Raw genomic sequence first — 22,519 nt, 5'->3', positions numbered from 1 at the left:
TGATAATATTGTTGTTATTGTTTGTAGCAGGAATGCTGGGAAATTTAACTGTTGTGCCGTCTCTGTCATATTTTCCTATGATTAAAATGGTGTTATATTGAAAACACCATCATTTCATTTGTAACTTATTTACTCTGAACTTATCAAAAATTGTACATTTTTATGCAAACTGAATGATGTTAATTGAATGAATACTTGATAAAGTAATGATCATGTGTGACCTTAAAAATTTCTCTGTGTGGATGTTACCAGACTTCTGGCTAATGTTTGAAGATGAAATTGGGCACAGTACACTTGTATTAAGAACAGACTTGTTTACCTAACATTGTTTTGGCAAGTACATTGTTTTAGAGTTCCTTGAAGTTTTGTAATGTGTATCACAGCTTAGGAGTTATATCAGGCTGTTTTATAAATGTATTTTCAAGGTCACCTTTTGAAGGTTGAATTACTACAATTTATAATTAGGAGGTTGTTTGTCTCAGATGTACTGATAAAGCTCCAATATATAAAAACCAACTAGAAAAAAGCTCCAAGATGTGAATACTTTGTGTAAGTAAAACATAACAGGTCACTTTACTAGTTTTTCACCTTCTGATGATGGTCACATGATCTGGTGGGTCACATGATCTGGTGGGTCACATGTACTGGTGGATGACATATATTTTACTGATAGGTCAAATTACATCATTAGTCAATCACAAATAATGATGGGTCTTTTCATTAATAAGTCACATATGTACTGGTGAGTCACATTATTGGCAGGTCACATATACAGGTTAGTCACATTACTGGATGACACGTATGGATAGGTCACATACAGGTTAGTGACATGACTGGTAGGTCTTATTATGGATGGGTGACACATACTGGTAAGTCACATTGCTGGTAGGTAAAATTATTGATGGGTGACAAATACTGGTAGGTTACATATACTGGTTTATCATATGACTAGTAAGTCACATTACTGATAGGTAAAATTATTGATGGGTGACAAATACTAGTAAGTCATTTCACTGATAGGACATGTATATTTCTGAGTAATTGACATACAATGTATTCTTGAGAAAAAATGAAGCTTGATAATTTAAAGCATATTTCAGATTATCAAATGGAATGATTTTTATGAGAAGAATATTTCTATAGAATATCCTTTATTTGATGCTTATAGATTACTATTCTAATGACACTTGTATTTTACCTATTTTATCAGCAATGGTCAGTAGATGTGTCATGAGTCAACATCTGGTCAGTTTCTTAAGTCTTGACCACATGAGGACATGAATTGTGTACTGCTGGACAATAGTGTATCATTGTATTGACCATTCTGTCCAGTTTTATGCAAATATTTGAGGTAAGGGTTTTTATAGTTAGCGTGCAGGTGCAGCAGATGGTGACATTTCTGTATGGCTGGCTCTAATTGGCTGTAATTGACCACTAGGACGGGAAGGTGTTCAGGTAATGAAGACTTAGATCAAGATTAGGACTGTTTCTAAGTAACCAAAAAGTAGTGTAGTAGTGAGACTATAAAGATCTGTGTCATTTCTTCATACTGTATGCTGTGACAGGTAAAGCAATTCTTTTGTGGATTCACATGGAAATTTGATATAATTATTGGAATATGTAGACCTGGATTGTAGACAAGAATTTGGTAGGTAGTTACATGAAACTTAATCTGCCATCGATCTGAATTGTAGAATTTTATGGAAATTTTTTTTTAATATTTATAAAATCTTACATGGTATTTTTGGTCATTGTAGATGTAGAGATGTTCAATGTCATCCAAGATGGCTGCCATTGTTCAAAAATCTCCATCCAACTGAAACCTCCGAGGTTCATGTTATCTTTGTTGGGTACAGTGACACAGGGAGATGTTTGTTTTACTAATTAGGTACAGGTCTTAAAATTTCATTATCTCAGAAATTAATCCACCAGTTAATGAAATGTTAGACTGGTATAGGATCTATAGTCGAACACTTTTAAACAGTTCATGTCAGAAATTTTGCTGAAACTGAGAATAATTTGTAATGTGGGAAACATTTTGTCCCTCATATTTGGGAGATGGATGCAACAAATAGAGAATTTTAATCTATGAGCTCAGAAATAGAGCAATAGGTGGCTACAATTTACAGTAGACTGTTATATATGTCTGCCATTTAGAATAGACGACACTGATGACTACTTTTAAAACTGTTAGGATTGAATGACTGTTTTGAATGTCTACCACTCTGTTGTTTCCATCACACACATGCTTCACAGCCTTATCAACATAATATATTTTTGGTGTCTGACTTTTGTGTACTAGATCGCTGATTTTACTAGATTGTCTTACAGAAATGTTTTACTTTAATGAGGCATTGGAAAAAAGTATACACCATATATAAATCTCTATTGTAGTTAATTGACAAGTGTGATGAAGTACTCCAGAGAGAAAAAGTGGTAATCAGTGATGGAGGTACAACAGTTTTTAGACCATCCATATTGATTACATTGCCTTTCCAGGTCTGTCGTGTTAATCTATGATATTATCTTCAAAGTGTGTCAAAATCATTATTCAAAAATGAAGAGTTAAGGGATTGGCAGCCCTACTCTCTGTGTCTACACACCCTACAGAGCATGCTAATTGATTCATTTGCATTGGAAAGAGATGCAGTTTACTAACTCAGGCCTGTAATGTATAGACAGCAGAACTCTGCCAGGTAGTAGATCAAAGGAGTATAAGACACACTGCCAGCCTGCCCTGACAGACAGCAGAACAGAGTTGTATAAGATACATACTGCCAACCTGCCCTGACAGACAATAGATCAGAGTTGTATAAGACACACTGCCAGCCTGCCCTGACAGACAGTAGATCAGAGTTGTATAAGACACACTGCCAGCCTGCCCTGACAGACAGTAGATCAGAGTTGTATAAGACACACTGCCAGCCTGCCCTGACAGACAGTAGATCAGAGTTGTATAAGACACACTGCCAGCCTGCCCTGACAGACAATAGATCAGAGTTGTATAAGACACACTGCCAGCCTGCCCTGACAGACAGTAGATCAGAGTTGTATAAGACACACTGCCAGCCTGCCCTGACAGACAATAGATCAGAGTTGTATAAGACACACTGCCAGCCTGCCCTGACAGACAGTAGATCAGAGTTGTATAAGACACACTGCCAGCTTGCCCTAACAAACAGTAGATCAGAGTTTTGTAAGACACACTGCCAGCCTGCCTTGACAGACAATAGAACAGAGCTGTATAAGACACACTGCCAGCCTGCCCTGACAGACAACAGATCAGAGTTGTATAAGACACACTGCCAGCCTGCCCTGACAGACAACAGAACAGAGTTGTATAAGACATACTGCCAGTCTGCCCTGACAGACAGCAGATCAGCATTTTGTAAGACAAAATTCCTGCCAACCTGCCCTGACAGACAATAGAACAGAGGCTTGTAAGACACATTGCCAGCCTGCTCTGACAGACAGTAGATCAGAGTCGCCAGCCTACCCTTACAGACAGTAGATCAGATTGGTGTATAAGACAAACTAAAAGCCTGCCCAATTGTTCCTGTCCTACTTTACAGTACCTGTGAAGTCTTTCTTCCGACTGCCAGAAATGTAGGAAGCATTTGTTGCCATGTTTAAGACACGCATATAAAATTCTTTCCCTTTTTTTCTTTGGCATCTTATCATTTTCAAAGTATTTTTTTATTTCAGTCTTTTGTACCCTTTATGTTTGAAACACTTGTATAAACTTATTTTCCTGTCCATTTGATGTTTTTTCATCCATTTCCTCTTGCCTTTTATCTGCAACAGTTTGCAGTTTTCTGCCTCTGTCATTCCGTAAGATTCTCAATACTTGGCTTGTACCTCTCCAATTTAATTTCCTTGTAGCAGCTGATTGTACAACTAGTAGGTAAATACTTAGATTGATTACATCCTACCCATCTGGGCATCAGCATGGTGAGCAAGGTTAGCTTTAAACTTACTGTTAAAATGTATACAGATGTTCTAATGGAACATATCACTGACTGCACTCTATTTGTCTCTCTTAGGTAACCCATCAGCAGAGCCAGGAACATTTAACATGTAATCGCGATTCTTTGGCAGATGTTATAATGAATTAATATTTAAAAAGATTTGTTGTGTAGAAAGTATACCTGGATGTATTGTAGATATGGCTGTACTTAAAATTCTACTTTTCAGCAATCAGAGGTAATTTCCTGGAGCATTAAATCAAGGGTGCTAGCCTGCCTCACCTGCCCTCCTCAACTATAAAACCTGACAGCTCTAATGTGATCTTGTACACCTTCCATCATCTCCACCACATTTAACTTGTTACAAAAATCCCGTAAAGAAGACCTGATGTGTTTATTTCTCTAGCAGTTTTTATATATAGGTCATTAACTTAAAATTTGGCAGAAGTTGATGAAATCACAAATTTTTTTAATGCTTACTTTCTGCACTAGATTGTATGATAACAATCATCAGACTTGTGAACTCTTCCTTTTTCTTTATCATTGTCCTGATCTGTCTGTCTGTCCTTCCATCTGTCTGTCCTTCCATCTGTCTGTCTGATCCTCTGTAATTTTGTTTGTTCTCTCTCAGTGTTTTTGTGAGATCTGTCCTTCCACCTGTCTGTCTGACCCTCTGTAATTTTGTTTGTTCTCTCTCAGTGTTTTTTGTGAGATCTGTCCTTCCATCTGTCTGTCTGACCCTCTGTAATTTTGATTGTTCTCTCTCAGTGTTTTTTAGTGAGGTCTCTTTTGCCTTTTCCTCTTTATCTGTGTTCATCTAGCTTTTCCATTTAATCTCCTGTGATATTGGTGTTTTTGTGTGATTCCTTTGTCTTTTTTTCTGTCTGTTTGTATATCTGCTGGTCTCTGATGCTTCATTCCAATTTGTCCAGTCAAAACTGGAATGATTGAGTTATGTTGTCAAGGTTACTCAGTGTCAGGATGAGGTCTGTTAGGGCCACTAATTGATGGTAGTTAATTGTTCTTGACCGATAATACTGGTGGGGGAACTGATGACCCATGGAAGTGTGTTTCTCCAAGTAAAGACCCTTATCATATTCTCACAGATCAGATTGTACAGGAGGGGAGGAAGGGGAGGTAGGGGGGATTGTGATGTACAATATCCAATGTAATTTGGTGTGTAAACAAGACAGTGTGAAGTAGTGCAATCATCTGTGGGTGTGGAGATGTAGATTGTCGAAGGATTTGATAGACATTTCCCAGTTGGGAAGAAATTATCGTCAGTGAGATCCTCATGGGATGCACTCAAGGAGGAGGGGTCAGATAGAGGGATAGTGACCTTTGATTGTTGATTACAGCAATGGTTACAAAATACAACAGAGGTCTGATACCTATAACAATACACTGATAAATAGAAATCCTTGTCATTGTCATAGTATTAAAGGGAAACAGCTGATTTTAGAACAGTGTCTGTCTCTCCATGGCTGTACAGCTGAAATGGATTACATCAGCCAGAGTTTTGTATTCAGCAAGAAAAGACATTTTTCAATGTGCCCTCCTCATTAAAAAGTTCTGTGTAAACTACTGCTGTACTAAGCTTCTATAGAAATCTGGATGAGTCAGTAACAGTTGTGTGGATATTTAATGACTGGCATTCAGTTACATGATTTCTGTTTGTAGGAAAATAAAGTGATAGATAAATTGTAATCCTGTTTGGAAAATAAATATGAGCCTATCTGTTTAGTAGGTCTCCAACTCAGCTGATGGGGAGGTGGGAAGGGACAGTGTTTATAGAATTTAACAAACAACAGATAGACTTATTGGCAATAACAATATGCTGATGTTTACTGAGTTTGTACGTTTATATGGCTCCCTATCTCTGAAGTTCATAATACCCATAAAAGTGTGATGATAAAAATATTGTTTAACAAGTGATAGGGATACACAGTGGAGTTACTGCTGAGTGAGGATAAAGTTCTCAGTGTAAACGGTGCAAGGATTGATAAACAAACATATTCATCATCCAGATGTACATATTATCTCCCTTTATCACCAGTTATCTCCCCTTATCACCAATTAGCAGTCCTTGTCAAATTTAGAAGATAGTTTTAGACAAATAGGTGAAAACCTATCTAATGGTTATGGAATGGATTTCAGATCCGGTTATTTTAGAAAGTTTCATGATATCATCCTTTGGGGTCATAGAACTAAAAAGCTTACTCTAAGGATTGGTGATTCAGAGAAGTGTAATGTCTATGGATCTACTCATTGGTTGTTTGTTTCTCTTTAATCTGTTTTCCTGTACCTATCAATAGGTACAACCAACATTGTATATATGTAATACACTATATCAGGCACCCTATTTAATGTATGAGGAAAAAGGAATTTTCTGTATAAAGAAAATATGGAGTTAATCTGGTGATGGGATGATTTTTGTTGATATGTTTACTAGCACCTCATCCTTCTCACCAGATTTGAATATACGTTTGTAATCTATCTTATTTGTCAATCTTTGTTTTATTTTGTGTAGGAGTTACCCCTACCTAAGTGTTATTTTGTGTAGGAGTTACCCCTACCTAAATGTTATTTTGTGTAGGAGTTACTGATACCTGGGTTTACTCTACTAACTTGTACATCTGTCACATACTACTCCCTTATTGTATAGTTTATTTATGTTGCTTTTTGTTCATGTTTGGTATTAAATTTACGGTACTTTCACTGCTACAATGAAATCGTAACCCAATATAACATGTATCATGTTATCAATGTGATATCAGTCCCATGTAAAGATCAAGCAGATCTGAAATCATGCATACAAATTATGGAAGTTTAATTTCAAAACTTGAACTTGAACAAAACAAAAAGTGAATTGTTTGTTTTGATTTTAATCAGGAAAATTATATTTTGAACAATTTACTTTGTGAGTGTTCACAGCACATTTGAGTGATCGAAAAGATAAACAGTATTTACTATAGACAACTTACAGTAATACAAGGTTTATAGTCAATGTCAGTATTTATCACAAGAAACCTTGTGTTGTTGAGGACAGAACTAGGTCCAGTTGTTACTTATAAACCGATTGTATAGAATACCATTTCTGTGTTAAATTGTGAGAGCAGATAAGCAAAAATTTCAAAACATCATTACACATAAACAAGCTATAAGTTAACAAAGAAACTGAAAGTTATCAATCTTTCTTTTGGGAAAATTGAAAGTATTCACAGATGTAAATACACAGATGTGTATATATAGATCTGGGATGTGTATATATAGATCTGGTTTTATATGGAGGTAGGTTAGAAATTTGTTTATATGTAAGTAAAATATTGTTAGTTGACAATGAGAAATGGTTAATTTATTATACAGACACTTATGAAGGTTGAAAATTGTCTTAAAAGAATTGGCACTTAAGAAAAATTGATGTTTACAAAACTGTCAGCTGTTCATACCTGATGACCAGGTGTCTGAAGAACAGCAGATGCTACCCCACCATCAGCTGATGAGAAATGGTGTTGACAGAGTTATCTCCCTTCTTACACTAGCTGAGATTTTTTTTTTTTTACAAGACAGTCATGGTCAGGAAAGTCCCTATTACAAAATAACAATGAGGGGAAGGTGGAATTTGATTTGTCTTTACAAGATTAATGCTCGAGGAAAATAATCTACTTAGTGAACTAGTACATGAAATATAGATAACAAAAAAACTACGTTTTCTAAACTTATTGATTTGTTTATTTGTTTCTTGTTGTTTTAGTGACACCAGACCGGTACTGCCATCACCCCAGGCTGATTGACTGCAATGAAAGTTTGCCAGGTAATCTTGTAGAAATGTTTTATTAAAGTGAGGAAAGCGTGCATTGTGTTTTTGAAGTTTCTTGGGAAACCTAGCTCTTACATGATCTGACAATCCTTAGAAATTTGATATTTTTAGTACAGGAAGTGTTACCTTTCTGATATAAGGAGGGTTGAAGGAGTGCCTATTTGATACAGGGGTTGGTGAGTTATTCATTTTAATACAGGGTGTGAGGGGTAACATGCCTTTTTGATATGGGGAGTAAGGGAAGTGAGGGGTTTTGCCAATTTGATACAGGGAGTGAGGGATTATGCCTATTTGAAGAAGGGTGTGAGGAGGATATGCTTGTTTGATATAAGGAATATAAGGTGATGCCAATATGAAAGGGGAAGTAAGGGATTATGCCTATATGAAAGGGAAAATGAGGGATTATGCCTATATGATATGGGAAGTGAGGGATTATGCCTATATGATATGGGAAGTGAGGGATTATGCCTATATGATATGGGAAGTGAGGGATTATGCCTATATGATATGGGAAGTAAGGGATTATGCCAATATGAAAGGGGAAGTAAGGGATTATGCCTATATGAAAGGAAAAATGAGGGATTATGCCTATATGATATGGGAAGTAGGGAAAATGAGGGATTATGCCTATATGATATGGGAAGTGAGGGATTATGCCTATATGATATGGGAAGTGAGGGATTATGCCTATATGATATGGGAAGTAAGGGATTATGCCTATATGAAAGGGAAAATGAGGGATTATGCCTATATGACATGGGAAGTGAGGGATTATGCCTATATGATACAGTTTTATTAAACAAATGTGATAATGTGATATACAGCGGTTTTTATTAGACAAGTGGGGTAGTGTGATATACAGGGAGTTTTATTACACAAATATGGTAATCTACAGGCAGATTTATTACACAGATATGGTAATATACAAGGAGTTTTATTATACATTTATGGTAATTTTGGTAATGTAGGCTACTTCCTGTGTTTTATTAGATACTGCAGAAACACAATGTTTACGTACAATGGAGTCAATGAAGTCAAGAATACAGTTTTTCTATAATCTAATGGTATAAGTGAACAGAACTGGTGTTGGTACACTCAGGTAAAATGTTCCAGCAGTATTATGAATGTAAAACCTGTAGAGAGTGTTGGCTATTGATGGAAGACATTCTTTATATCTGCAATGTGTCTTCTATGTTACTAACACAAAACTTTTATTAGTATTATTATTCCATAAGGAAAAAACGTATAGTGGCAACAATATTCTACAGATGAAATATGCTATCCTGTTAGGGTGGCTTGATGTAGATGATGATTTCACCCATAGTACTAAATACACTGACTGGATTATGTCCATTCTGTCCTCCATAGTACTAAATACACTGACTGGATTATGTCCATTCTGTCCTCCATAGTACTAAATACACTGACTGGATTATGTCCATTCTGTCCTCCATAGTACTAAATACACTGACTGGATTATGTCCATTCTGTCCTCCATTGTACTAGATACACTGACTGGATTATGTCCATTCTGTCCTCCATAGTACTAGATACACTGACTGGATTATGTCCATTCTGTCCTCCAAAGTACTAGATACACTGACTGGATTATGTCCATTCTGTCCTCCATAGTACTAGATACACTGACTGGATTATTTTTACATAGGAAACTAGATAAACATTATGTTGTGTGGGTACTAGATACACTGACTGGATTATGTCCATTCTGTCCTCCATAGTACTACACTGACTGGATTATGTCCATTCTGTCCTCCAAAGTACTAGTACACTGACGGGAATGTGCTTTGTCTGTGTGTTACTGACATTGATAGCTCTATTGGGAACTGTTCTTATTCAGCTAAACCCTGCTCTTAGCAAGATTCTTTATGAAGAGAAATGTTTTCTGATATATGTCTAGAGATCCATAAATATTCATGTATATAGTAACAGAACAGTCCTAATGGTAGTTCGTTATTTTTGTGACGACAAAGCAATCTTTACATTATCTCTCAAAAAATTTCCGTGGACTTAAATTTGGTGAACTAGCATACTTTTTAAAATCTGAACCATCAAATGATAAAAAAAGTTAATTTTTAAGTCTTTATCTTTACTTTTACATAAATCTGTTATTGTTCAATCAATTTATCAAATATCTGTTTCATGCATTTCAGTTGTATTGGCCCTTTTTTCTTTCATTTCTTTAAAAAAATAATCCTAATGATATATCTGTTGATGAGAAAGAATATTTTTAGCTCAAAAGCATGATTTGTTCAAATTGCCCTACAACTTTGGTCTCTCATCTGTCCATCATCTCTCCTTACACAATACTTGTTATAGCTTTTTCTGAGAATTACTGAATGGATCTTTCCCAAATTTTATATATTGGTTCCCCATGGTCCCATTTTTTGCCCTTTTGATTTTGGGGGCTGATTAAAAGAACAAAATAGCTGACAGGCAGCCATCTTTGTATGTTTACTATGTATCATTGTTATTGCTATTTCTTGAAAAGTACTGATTGATCTTTCCCAAATTGTATAAATATTTTCCTTGGTCCCTAGTTGTGTTCATTCTATTGAGAGATTAATTAGGGAAACTAAATTGCTGACATTTATGGTATTGGATTTTATCTGTGAAAGTTTTTGTCAACACTATTTCTGGAGAAGTATGAAGTGGATCTTTCTTAAATTTCATATGTAGTTTCCCCTTGGTCCCTAGTTGTGCTAATTTGATTTTGGCTCTGATTAGAAAAACCAAAATGGTCAGACAGGCGACCATTGTGTATTTTCACAATGAAAGTTTGTTATCTCTTTTTCTTAAGAAATACTGAATGACTATTTCTCAAAATTTGTACATTGGTTATTTTTTCACGCTAGTTGTGTTTTTCTGACTTTGGGACTGAAAAAAAAGAAAAATGACCAACAGGTTTTTACAGTTTAAGGGGAAATTTTTAATTTTCTGTTCATTTTCTGTAATTAAGAGCAAAAACATCAGAACAAAGAGCAATGTAAGGAAAGATCTAATTTTCAAAGAACATTTCAAAAATCAAAGATAGCCACTAAAAGCCCTTGTGGATCTCATGTATTTGTAAGTTCTACATGTCCTCTGTCCAAATTGTGCAGCGTCCATTTCAGGACTGATAAGAAAAAAAAATAGTCGTCAAGTAACCATCTTGGATTTGAAAGTTGAAAATCATAAATTTTTAAAGAGGAATTCTCAAATGTCATAGAATTAAAAGCAAATAAAAGGGAAGACGAGAAAAGATTAAACCTTTAGAGAACAAATAAAGATCCTACAATGGTGGGCACTTGGTTAGATCTCTGGGGTCATTCCAGTTTTCCTGTCAGTCTCACTATTTATCTCCCTTGGTGTAGGAGTGTTTAATGTAAGTTTACACACCCAAATCCTTTCAGTCCCGGTATCAGTTACATTGGCCTTACTATCAATTATTTATGTTTCTGATTTCACTCCATGCAGGCCAGATTTGGTAATAAAAACAAGAATGTAGCCTAATAGTCACAATTAAGCATCCTATACTTGTGATAAAATACCAAAACAAACAAACTCTTTATCATCAAAAATAGGGAGGTGTTGTGGTCATGATACCAAGATATGAAACCAGAAACGGTATAATCTTGTACCTATCAATCAAGGTTATCATCAAAGATTTATCTCGTCCTGTGATCTACCTCTCTCTGACTTTGTGTAATTATTTCTGTTGCTATTTGTTCTTGCGTTTCTGATTTATAATCTGGAAATCTTTTTGTAGCCAGGCTCTTCCTTCGCCACAAACATGTCTAGTAATGCTGAGTCAGGTTTAAACCCCGGAAACAAAATCACAAAAAAACAATGACTTTAATTATATACTTGATTAACTGTAGGAAGATATGTGAGGAAACAAAAAATAAATGCAATGAATTTACGGGAGTGTATCAACTGTAGAACGTCCTTCATCAGCCTATAGATCTTTTTTACATGTGAAGATAGGAGATAGGTTACAGCTGGCTTTATGGATGATAGCATCACAAAAACCAACAATGATTAACAGATTTTGATGCAGTGCACAAGTGTTAATGGGAAAGATTACTAAACTGATATCTTTTGATCTTAGTTTTGTTTGTGATTCCTAGCATAATTAAGTTCAAAGGGCATTTTTAAAAGTTCAAAGGGCATTTTAATTCAGCACAGTTAAAATTATTTTGTAAATATATAAGAATGAGACTCTCTGTATCTGGATAAGTTTTCAAAATATCTAATTGATTGATTAGTTTTGGTCCAAAAAATAAGAAATAGTAAAGCAATATGTATGATACAGGAAAACCATCATTATATATGATTTGTAGCACAGAGTACCCAGGTAAAAACGTGGTAACAGAAGTTGCCATGTCACTTTACTTACAGGTGACTTGTTCTAAACAAGGCAAATAAATCAGGGTTACACAGGTACGCTTATTAAAATGTTAAGGTGGGTGGTCAATTTCTCCGATATATCTTGTTTCACACTGTTCCTTTTAAAACCTTTGATAGAAGTATGTAGGCTTGGGATCAGTGTTATCTCTTTACAACTTCCCTAAATGATTACAGCATGAAGTTAATTCGTTTTTTGCAAAAGTGAAAAACTTCTAATGAAAACATTGTTTAATAGTTAAAGTACTAATGATAACACATTCAGTTAGATTTCCAAAATCTCCAATAATCATTTAAGATTGAATCACTTATTCCCACAATTGGTGGGTATTGTCTATAGTGTAAAGGTTGTACAGTATATTGTATATAGTGACGGTGAGCTGTTAATACCATATTCCATAGGTATCAGACAAATTGATCGACACCTTAAAACTCCTTAGATATTGAAGGTAAAATGCCCTCAAAATCTCTGTTGAGTGTGACACTATATAAGGATGACACAGTCACAACTTCCACCACTTTGGATACAGTTCCTGAACTATACCAACTTTTTGCTTCAAGTTACATCATTTTATAATATGAACGTCTTCTAATACATGAATTTGAATTTGAAAGTCAAACAACAAAATCTGTACAAATGTTGTTTTTTAATTTCTTTAGAAGTATTGATATCTTGATCAGACACCCCCATATAAGGACAAAGAAATATATGTTCTATAAAAAGAAGGACAAAGAAATATATGTTCTATAAAACATAGGAATCAGCAGCTTGTATCCTAAAATAAAGTCATCAAATATTCAACTGATTTACAAATTCTATCGAATATTTCTAACACAAAAACACTGTTTACCATAATCTTATCTTGAATCTAGATGTACACACAAAACCCGCGATTGTCCCTTATCACCTTTCCTATGTACTAGATTATAATTACAGATTAAAGATGTAGAACTTTGTATATGAAGATCAGTCATGAATAAAGATATTGGTACCTATCATAATCTTAACTATAGGCTCAGTTCTGAAACTAAAATTTTTGTCGGCTTTATACTGATCGTAAATCTCCGTCCATCTCCCAGTTTACAGGTGTCACAATGGACTGTGACGAGAGATTATAGGGTGGGATTAACCCTAGTTTGTCAAGGTACACCCCAGGATTACCTGTAATGGTGCTTGTGTGATACACTAATTAGTAAGTGCAATACACAGTCAAGTGGTTTTCTTTGATGGATCCAGGTATCGTGTCGGATCACAAGAGAACACGGCACTGTGTTATATACAGATGTAGAAACTTCAGGTAGTCCCAGTTATCGTGTGGGATCTCTAAAGAACTCGAAACTGTAGACATCAGACCTAGGTAGTTATTGGTCTTGTGATTCATTAATTTATCGACGACAGTCAAGTATAACCAGTACACCTGTGCGTGACGTAGCCGAGGTATATCTGGTCACTGTTTATCTGTATCATATTTAGATGGGACGTGTTTATTTGGTGTCACAGGGTGAAATAAACTCAGTGGGATTATAGCCTCAGTGCACATCCATATACAGGTGATCAGTATATCGTAAATCAAGGTAAGATGTGTTAATGTTTTAATACAAGGTATATGTTTTAGTTACATGTTCGTTATGCAATGCATTTTACTGTAGCCAGCATCAAATTGTTTACCTGCACTAGTGTGTTTATGAAGTCATGTTTATATAGAGCAGGCCTCTGTTAGCATCTATAAGACATTATTTATTATACAGAGACCTGGCGTAAACATGTCTACACACACTTTACCTGGTGACCTATGGTTTACTATAGAAGTTGTATTTATAATGAATCTGTAGGTAGATATAAACTAGGCCTTGTATTCAGTGTTAATGTAAACCTGATCAGTGTTATTGTAAACCTGATCAGCTTTGAAAAGTTATTGTGACCGTACATGTGTTCTGATATTTATTTGTAACAACAATACAGAAACATGCATGATTAAAGCATCACCTATATTATTGTACTGTTTAATCAATATCCTTGAATATAATTTAAAGTTAAAATATGAAAATCTAATAATAATGAGTTGAAATACATGCTATTAGAGTCTCCAAATCTTACAGTTAATAGTATTATTGGGTATGGGATCTCAGTCCTGTTTTAGCTGAGTAAATACAGGCTGTTAGAGTACCAAAGTCTTACATTATGTAATACAGGTTATGGGAGTTTCATTCAATTGGATTCTCCTCCCTATTTAACAGTAGATAAATAAGGCTTTTGGAGTGAGTTGAAATACAGGTTATTTGTAAGGCTATTGGTAGCACACCAGGGGAAAACACATGCCTGGTGAGAGCCCGTACAGGAATTGAACCAAGATCTCCAGCGTGATAATCCATAGCAGTTTGCTCTGTAAGCTGAGTGACAATGACTATTTAACACTATTTACAAGCCACATTGACCCACTCCTTTTACTGAAGAATTGATGTCACATTAGATATTGTATGGTCAAGTGGCTCCTTAGTGTTAGTGGGTTCAGGAAATGAGAAAATAAGTGGCAGTGGCTGTATCTGCCGCTTGACTCTACAAAGTAATTATAATTGTTTTATATCATATCAGCCCTTCATAAGGAGCACTTCGATGGTTTTTCCTCTCCAGCTAATACTAGCACACTCTGTCCTCTGTGGTATAATCTCCTGTGGAGCAGGTTTGTACAGGACATATTCTGCTGTATAGTAAATCAAATCCCATCATCTTTTGCGATATTGATAAAAAAATTGACACCTGCCAAAAAACGACATTCCCTTAACAAAAGTCTTGTACCCAATCAGATGGGAGGACCTAACTGCCATTGTCGGTGTGTATTGCACTTAATTGTGTTCTATTGTAAAACATTCTCCTGATCTAGATCATTTGAGTGTCACATCAATGTTTGGCATGGGCCCACCACCGAAGTGGTCAGTTTCCAGGTGAGATGTAGGTAGAGATATAATATACATGTCTATTCACATATACAATATAAGATAATAGACCCATTGTTATGGGTGAAACCATTGTTATCACAATACTATTGTTCTCTTAACATCTAGTTTGCTTTTTAAAGGATCAATACATCTGGGCATTATTGTACAAAATCATTGTCCTCAAAACTTGCTTCATTGCAGATAATTGACTTCTGTTGTGGTATAGATAAGATGGGAATTCCCCACAAAGGTGCCACTAGGTACAGGTGAAGAAATTATTCATTTATAAAAAACAGCTGTCCTAATACACAGATGAAATATAGCAGTTTAAGATAGACAGATAACATTAACAACAAGCCTGTGTTTGTTATAAACATGGGTGTCAGTATGGAGACTTTTAGTATCTCTACTGTCTTTTGTCACGTTGTTTAATACTATTCACACATAAAGATTTGTAACCTGAGAACAGTTCAATACAAGTTCAATCTCCATTTATTCCATTTTCAAATCTGTAATTTGATCTGTTTAAACTCTGATTTTTATTTGTGAATTTGTAGGAAGTTAAATGTGATTTCTGTCAGTCATTAGGTACAAACATGACACATATTGAGGTGTATTGTTAGTAGTAATTTGTGATTGTCATGAAATTGCTCTGTAATCAAATTTTTGTAAATGGAAGAATTTATATACCATTTATATTTCCCAATAGAAGACATCAAAGTCATATGGTGGTTAGGATTGTACAAAGTGTCACCATCTCCAACAACATGTTTGGTCCATGTTGATTATAAATGCCAGTGAACTGACACGACACTGGTCATCAGAGCTGATCACAATCTCCAACAATATGAACATTACCATTACTTAATACAGAACTGCCACCCAGGCTGGTGTAATGTATCCCTTGTTTAAAATAGATGTATAAATTCTGTTGAAAATGTGCTACAAAACTATTTTGGAACCTTTTCTTCAGGTTGGTAATGTCAAAAGAATAGAAGCTTTTATAACACAACCAGTAGAGGATTCTACTACATGATTTGTTATAAAAACTTCTATTCTATGTACTACAAAATTTCCTTTATTTGTACTTAGAGTTGTCTCCCTTCTTGTAAGTTTTCACATTCATTGCCTAGGAGAACCATCCAGTTAAAGTAGGAATACTTCAGATATAAGAATGGGATTTGTTTAGTTACATTTATAAGGTAATTCTGTAAATATTTAAGCTTTGGACAACACCAGTTGATGTGGGAATACTTGAGCAAATCTAGGAATAATTTAGTTCATGTAAGAATACTTCATTTGATGTGAGAAATGAATGATGACACTGGAATGGATTCTTTTTGAATAAAAGGAAGACACAGAAATTGAACAGTGATATGGCAATTATAATTACTATAAATGACAACACTGTTGTAATGTATAGATGTAGAAGGATGTTCTTGAATGATGACTTCGGAATATACAAACATTCTAGAATAAATTTAAGACATGAAAATACATATCTAATTGGTGGCATTGAAATATGTTTAGTTTAATACTAGAATATTGCAATATAATCGAATATAACATTATGACATAAGAATTGAAGAAAGATGACTATTGACTTAGTGTCCTTGAATGACACCATTGGCATTTATATACAGAAATAATGACACCTTGATACTATGATAGATGAGGTGGCTTTATGATGCAGTAAAGAAATTCCTTTTCAGTATCGGATACTCAACACCACAGAAAGGATGACATTTTATGTTGGTGAACAGAACTGATGTTATTTAACCATACAATTGTACGTATTTCAGATTTAAGCAGAGGTTTCGACAACATGGACCATACTCGCAGGCGACACATTTTGTTCAGAAAGTTTTTCCGTATGTATTTGCAAAAGCTCCTACCTATAGTTGGATGTGTATTCTTTGTATATGTTACAGCACCTGATATTTACCTGGATTTTTTTATATCTACAGTAATGCTTTTGCTGTTTTGCCTCTTTGTTCGGAGATGAGCACTGTTTATTTCTTTATTTGGATGATTACAGTAACAATTTTGGTTGATCTTTTGATCCACTCCTGTCTTGAATGTCCTTGATTTCAGATTTTAAGTTTCCGTTCCATTTTGGTGTTGTGTTATACTTCCTACCTATAAATTTTTCCTCGTCTGAATGTCGTATGGTGACCGCCAGTGAACTGTGATATTTCCCTTTACTGTCTATGTATCACTATACACTTTAGCTTGTCCTGTATTCTATATCTTCCTCTGCTGTTAAATTGAACTGTTCCTAGTAACATTAATAATTGACTGTAATAAAAAAATCTGATGAAATAATATTTCCTCCATTGATGTGAATGCAGATATTTCTATATTGATCTAAGATCTGAAGTTTCTGTGCTTCTAGAAAATTTCTGTATAACTTTCTGATGGTCACATTACATCTTCCAGGCTTATACGCTGTATATTCAGAAATGCAATTTTACATCATGTAAGAAAATGTTTAAATAATTGTCTGAAATGATTTGTTCCTGAGTAAAGTTCTTTATTTTTACAAAACTGTATTTCAACTATTTCATATGATTTTGATACAATTGTGTAACATTTCTGAGAAGAATCATATTTGAGGTATTTATGAATGGATATATGGCTAAAATGTTTGTTGATATTGACCTAAGATCAACAGATAAGCACATGAAGTTTGTGAGATTAAAACCATAGAGTCACTAGGATATTGACTGTCTGTTGGGCAGAGATTTATATTTTATAACTATTGAATCATTAGGATATCTACCACATGTTGTGTTAAAATTGTTAAGATATATGAAATATGTTGTATGGAATTATTTAACTGCAAAATCATTAGGACAGCAAATACATGGTGGACATTAAATATTTACATGTTATGTTAGAATCATTAGGACATTAAATACATGGTGGATAAAGATTTACAACTACAGAATCATTAGGATATTTACTACATGTTATGTTAGAATCATTAGGACATTAAATAGGTGATGGGTGGAAATTTATAACTACAGAAACATAAAGATATCTACTACATTTTGATTGGAGGTTTATAACTACACAATCACAAAGATATCTACTACATGTATAGAGATTTCATATCAATAGGCATACTTTGATATCCACTACATGCTGTGTGGAGATATATTATCATAGAATCCTGAGAATACCTTCTTCATGCTTGGCAAAGATTTTTAAAAGTAAAATCATGTGGATATCTAACATGAGATTAACAAAGTAGTTATATAAATAGCCTCTCAAACTCTAGAAGTTCTACAACATGATCTTTTGAGGGGACTTTCAAAACTGTAGGATTTCTACCACATGATAAAGAGGAGCTTGGTGACTATGTCAGCAATTTGACTGAGGTATTGATCTGTATTGAAGAAAGAACTGGCTAGGAGCTGTGAAGCTTTAATTTAACTGTTTTGTGCAGTAGGTAGGCTTTTACATGAGTACTGTAGCCAGTAGAAAAATGTTTGACTGAGTTGTCTGTCCCTGGTCCTGTATACTGTCAAATCTATTACTGTAACTGAGAGTTATCTGTCCCTGATATTGACAAATCTATTACTGTAATTGAGAGTTATCTGTCCCTGATATTGACAAATCTATCACTGTAACTGAGAGTTATCTGTCCCTGATATTGACAAATCTATCACTGTAACTGAGAGTTATCTGTCCCTGATATTGACAAATCTATAATTGTAACTGAGAGTTATATGTCCCTGATATTAACAAATCTATAACTGTAACTGAGAGTTATCTGTCCCTGATATTGACAAATCTATAACTGTAACTGAGAGTTATCTGTCCCTGATATTGACAAATCTATTACTGTAACTGAGAGTTATCTGTTCCTGATATTGACAAATCTATTACTGTAACTGAGAGATATCTGTCCCTGATATATACAAATCTATAACTGTAACTGAGAGTTATCTGTCCCTGATATTGACAAATCTATTACTGTAACTGAGAGTTATCTGTCTCTGATATTGACAAATCTATGACTGTAACTGTGGGTTATCATTCCCTGACAAAGCTATTATTTTAACTACTAGTTATCTGCCCAATTTAGGTTACCTGAGACAAAGTCTCATGATGACCTATGGATAGCGATTGCCCTTTTTTCTGCAAGAATTGAGAATTATATGATCCCAAACCCACAGGGGCCTGAGGGGTAGGGTCAAAAGTGGTCAAATTGATTCAAATTTCAAAAAATATCTTTTCAACACACAGATATGGTAGAATCAAGTGCTCTTCATGGATGAAACGGTATTATTGTACTATACCAAAATTGTAAACTTCATGACCCTATGGTGTCGTGTTTCCTCAGGCGGAGGGAAGTTTTGCTTTATCTGTAGCTTTTATAGAAAAATTGGATATTTGAGAATAAAGTTGTTTATTTTTCATTGGAAATACCTTGGTAAGAATTAATAGCATAGTATGACAGTTTTTATAGTATGCAAATATTGACACTGGATGACCCCCAAGGGATTAAACCTTATTACCTAAGTCTTACTATCATTAATGGCACAATTTCTTTTTCATGACACTCGAAAGCTTCTACCCTATAAACTTTATATTCAATATTGCAGACCTCAGGTGATTGTCAAGGCCTCTTGTGTGTGACAGCTAATAAGGTACATTATCTGCTCCTGTTTAAAATAATTACGTCCTTTCTATGGTATATTAAAAGAAACTCCCATCAACACTTGATATAGTACGGTATGTAAAGTATTTAATTGAGTTATTGTTTTAAGACATTAATGCTTACATTATTGAGCAGAGCCTGACAGAAATATTTAGAAAATTAAAGTTTTGTTTACATTGTAAACATCTTATAGCCAAGATGTACATGTATATACCTGACAGTTATCTATGGAGATATTATAGTCTAGCTACACAGATAGTGGCTTAAAATTATACTTTGTTAGGTGATATTTGATCGAACAGGATCTGTTATGATTGCTCTCAAAAAATACTTACCAATTCTTCAATTCTAAACCCAGTATAATTGTAATAGGACAGAGTAATTAAACCCCACCTGGGTTTGAACTAAGAACCATTCAGTCTGTAGCTGAGCACTCTGCTGCCAGCCAGGCTAGTAAGGTCACTTGTACTCTCAACTTGAAGTCTTTGTCTTTATCCTACTTTTTTTTTTACTTTAGAAATGATTTAAGATCATTTTTAAACTTCACACAGACATTCTTGACAACACCCTCTAAAGCTGAATCAAGACTTTAAAAGGTCAAAGTCAGAGCAAAAGGTGCTTTCCATAATGATAGGACAATTGTGCATTTGTGTTGTATAAAAAATTCTGACTAAAGTTTACTATTGAATATTGAGGAACTTAAACACAATTCCAGACATTGATCTCTATTGGCCAGTTAAAAGTCGTCATCGATAAAAGTTTAGCTAAGTCATAACTTCAAAATAATTTCAGAAAACTCAATCCAGAGATCTTTCCCTCAAGACTGTCATATGTTCAAGGTCGTCGTCATTTCTATAAAATCTTCACATAGTGATAGAGAAAAATGCATTTCAGTTTCTAAAATCATCTTCAACTGCTTATATACTGACATACACCTGTTAAAATGCATTGTTCATCACTCTTGCATAAGATTTAACCATGTCATACTTCTCCATTTTGGTAAACTGCATTAGAGGAAAATGCTTCTTGACCAGGACTTTAACAGGGAAATCACTCTGATATAAGAATGTATTCTAACTGTAACACAGTGACCTGAATTGTCAATCAACCGTGTCTGATTCATACTGTTGATCTGTTTATGCATGTCTGAAGAATGACTTTCATAGACATTGCTCCATTGTACCATTGAGACCATGTTCAAGTTGCTTGTTGGCTTGTCTTTTGTTCCATTCCAGTTTATGAGGCAGTTCCAGATCTTTGATCTTTATCAAAGCTCATGAAGCTAATTGTGCAGTGGTTAATATATCCACTTCATCAACTTTCAAAAGAGGACCATAGCATGTTTACAGACCAGAAACTTTTCTACAACATTAAATCTCACATCACTTTTAGACTTGTTACCAACCTGTAGGTACACCATATACTTTATTGTTTAGTTTAACTTATCAGGTATGCCTCGTTATCTCTGGACAAGGCTGTGATATGATATAGTGGTAAGAAATAATCTTCAGTAGAAGAGATGATGACAAGGATTAATGTACACAAGTCGTACACCTAAGTGAGATAGATGCAGTGAATTCCCCTGTTCCTATAAGGGAAGAAGTCTTTTAACCATTGACTTGCACTGAGACTTGAGAAGGTATGTGTATTGTATTGATGGACTGTTTAATGAAGTAGATCTTCAAAATTTTGGACATTAAGCTTAGCTGTTAATAAGTAAGGCATATAAATTCAATGCTTGGATGTTTTTCTACATTATAGACAAAGTGTAAACCTGTGTGGTTTGTGGGTTGTTAAGTCTAACTTCATGTCTGCAGTATGAGATACGACTTACTATATATACTCTGGAATGCTCACATATGCTGTTCAGACTCAGGACAGAGGTCATTGGTCTGGTCAGATGGTCAAGGATTACTCATTTATTGGAACCATCTGTTGATGAGCTGGTCTGTATTGACTTACACAGACAGCCAAAGTTAGTAAACCTAGACTCCAGTTCATGGACAGACAAGGTTAAGGAAACCAAACCCCATCAACAGGAGACAGTCTTAGATACCAATACACAGACACCCAAGGTTAAGGATACCAACCCCATTAACGGGAGACTGACTTGGATATCAGAACACAAGACAGTCAAGGTTAAGGGTACCCACACTATCAACAGAAAACTGACCTACATACAAATATAGACAGCCAAGGGTAAGGATACCCACTCTGTCATCAGAAGACTGACTTTGATACCAATACACAAGAGAGCTATTGGTAAAGATACCCACCCCATCAATAGAAGACTCTCTTAGATACCAACACACAGAATACCTAAGTTAAAAATACCCTCCCCATCAATAGAAGACTGACTTAGATACCAAAACACAGAAAACCAAAGTTAAAGATACTCCATCCATCAATAGAAGACTGACTAAACTACCTGTTGTTATTAAGGATTAAGAATATAGATTATTTCCACTTGTTATTCCTTTTGATTAAAATGTATCAATCATTTTTATGGTCATGGAATTGATCATTTAAAATGTGACTTCCTCACTTTAACTTAGTCATAAATATGCACCATTTTCTTCATTGCATAGTCTTTGAAGATGATGATTTGTTTATTTTAGATGAGAAAATACCTTGCCCAATTCCTGTCCATTAATAAAAAAAAATATGAAATCTACTTGATGTCTTTGAAACCAAACCAACAATATTGTTCAAACTGACCAGTCA

The 22,519-nt window shown here is 34.8% G+C and overlaps 1 protein-coding gene across 5 annotated transcripts in view; it reads left to right on the top strand.

Annotated features, from left to right (window-relative positions):
• LOC132544688 (disabled homolog 2-interacting protein-like) overlaps positions 1 to 22,519 on the top strand; it is a 134,482-nt gene that overhangs the window by 9,315 nt on the left and 102,648 nt on the right. For 4 of the 5 annotated variants that reach the window (XM_060208317.1, XM_060208313.1, XM_060208312.1 and 1 more), the window contains exons 2-3: positions 7,720 to 7,779; positions 16,929 to 16,997. In XM_060208317.1, coding sequence (XP_060064300.1) covers positions 7,720 to 7,779; positions 16,929 to 16,997 — 129 coding nt within the window. The remainder of the gene's footprint in view (positions 1 to 7,719; positions 7,780 to 16,928; positions 16,998 to 22,519) is intronic. The other variant, XM_060208314.1, reaches the window with a different exon arrangement.

The sequence above is a fragment of the Ylistrum balloti genome, unplaced genomic scaffold (assembly GCF_031769215.1).
Source record: "Ylistrum balloti isolate Yb309-2 unplaced genomic scaffold, AGI_CSIRO_Ybal_v1 Utg369806, whole genome shotgun sequence".
Lineage (NCBI taxonomy): Eukaryota > Metazoa > Mollusca > Bivalvia > Pectinida > Pectinidae > Ylistrum > Ylistrum balloti.
The sequence above is the reverse complement of the archived record's forward strand: the minus strand, read 5'-3'. Positions and strand labels throughout refer to the sequence as shown.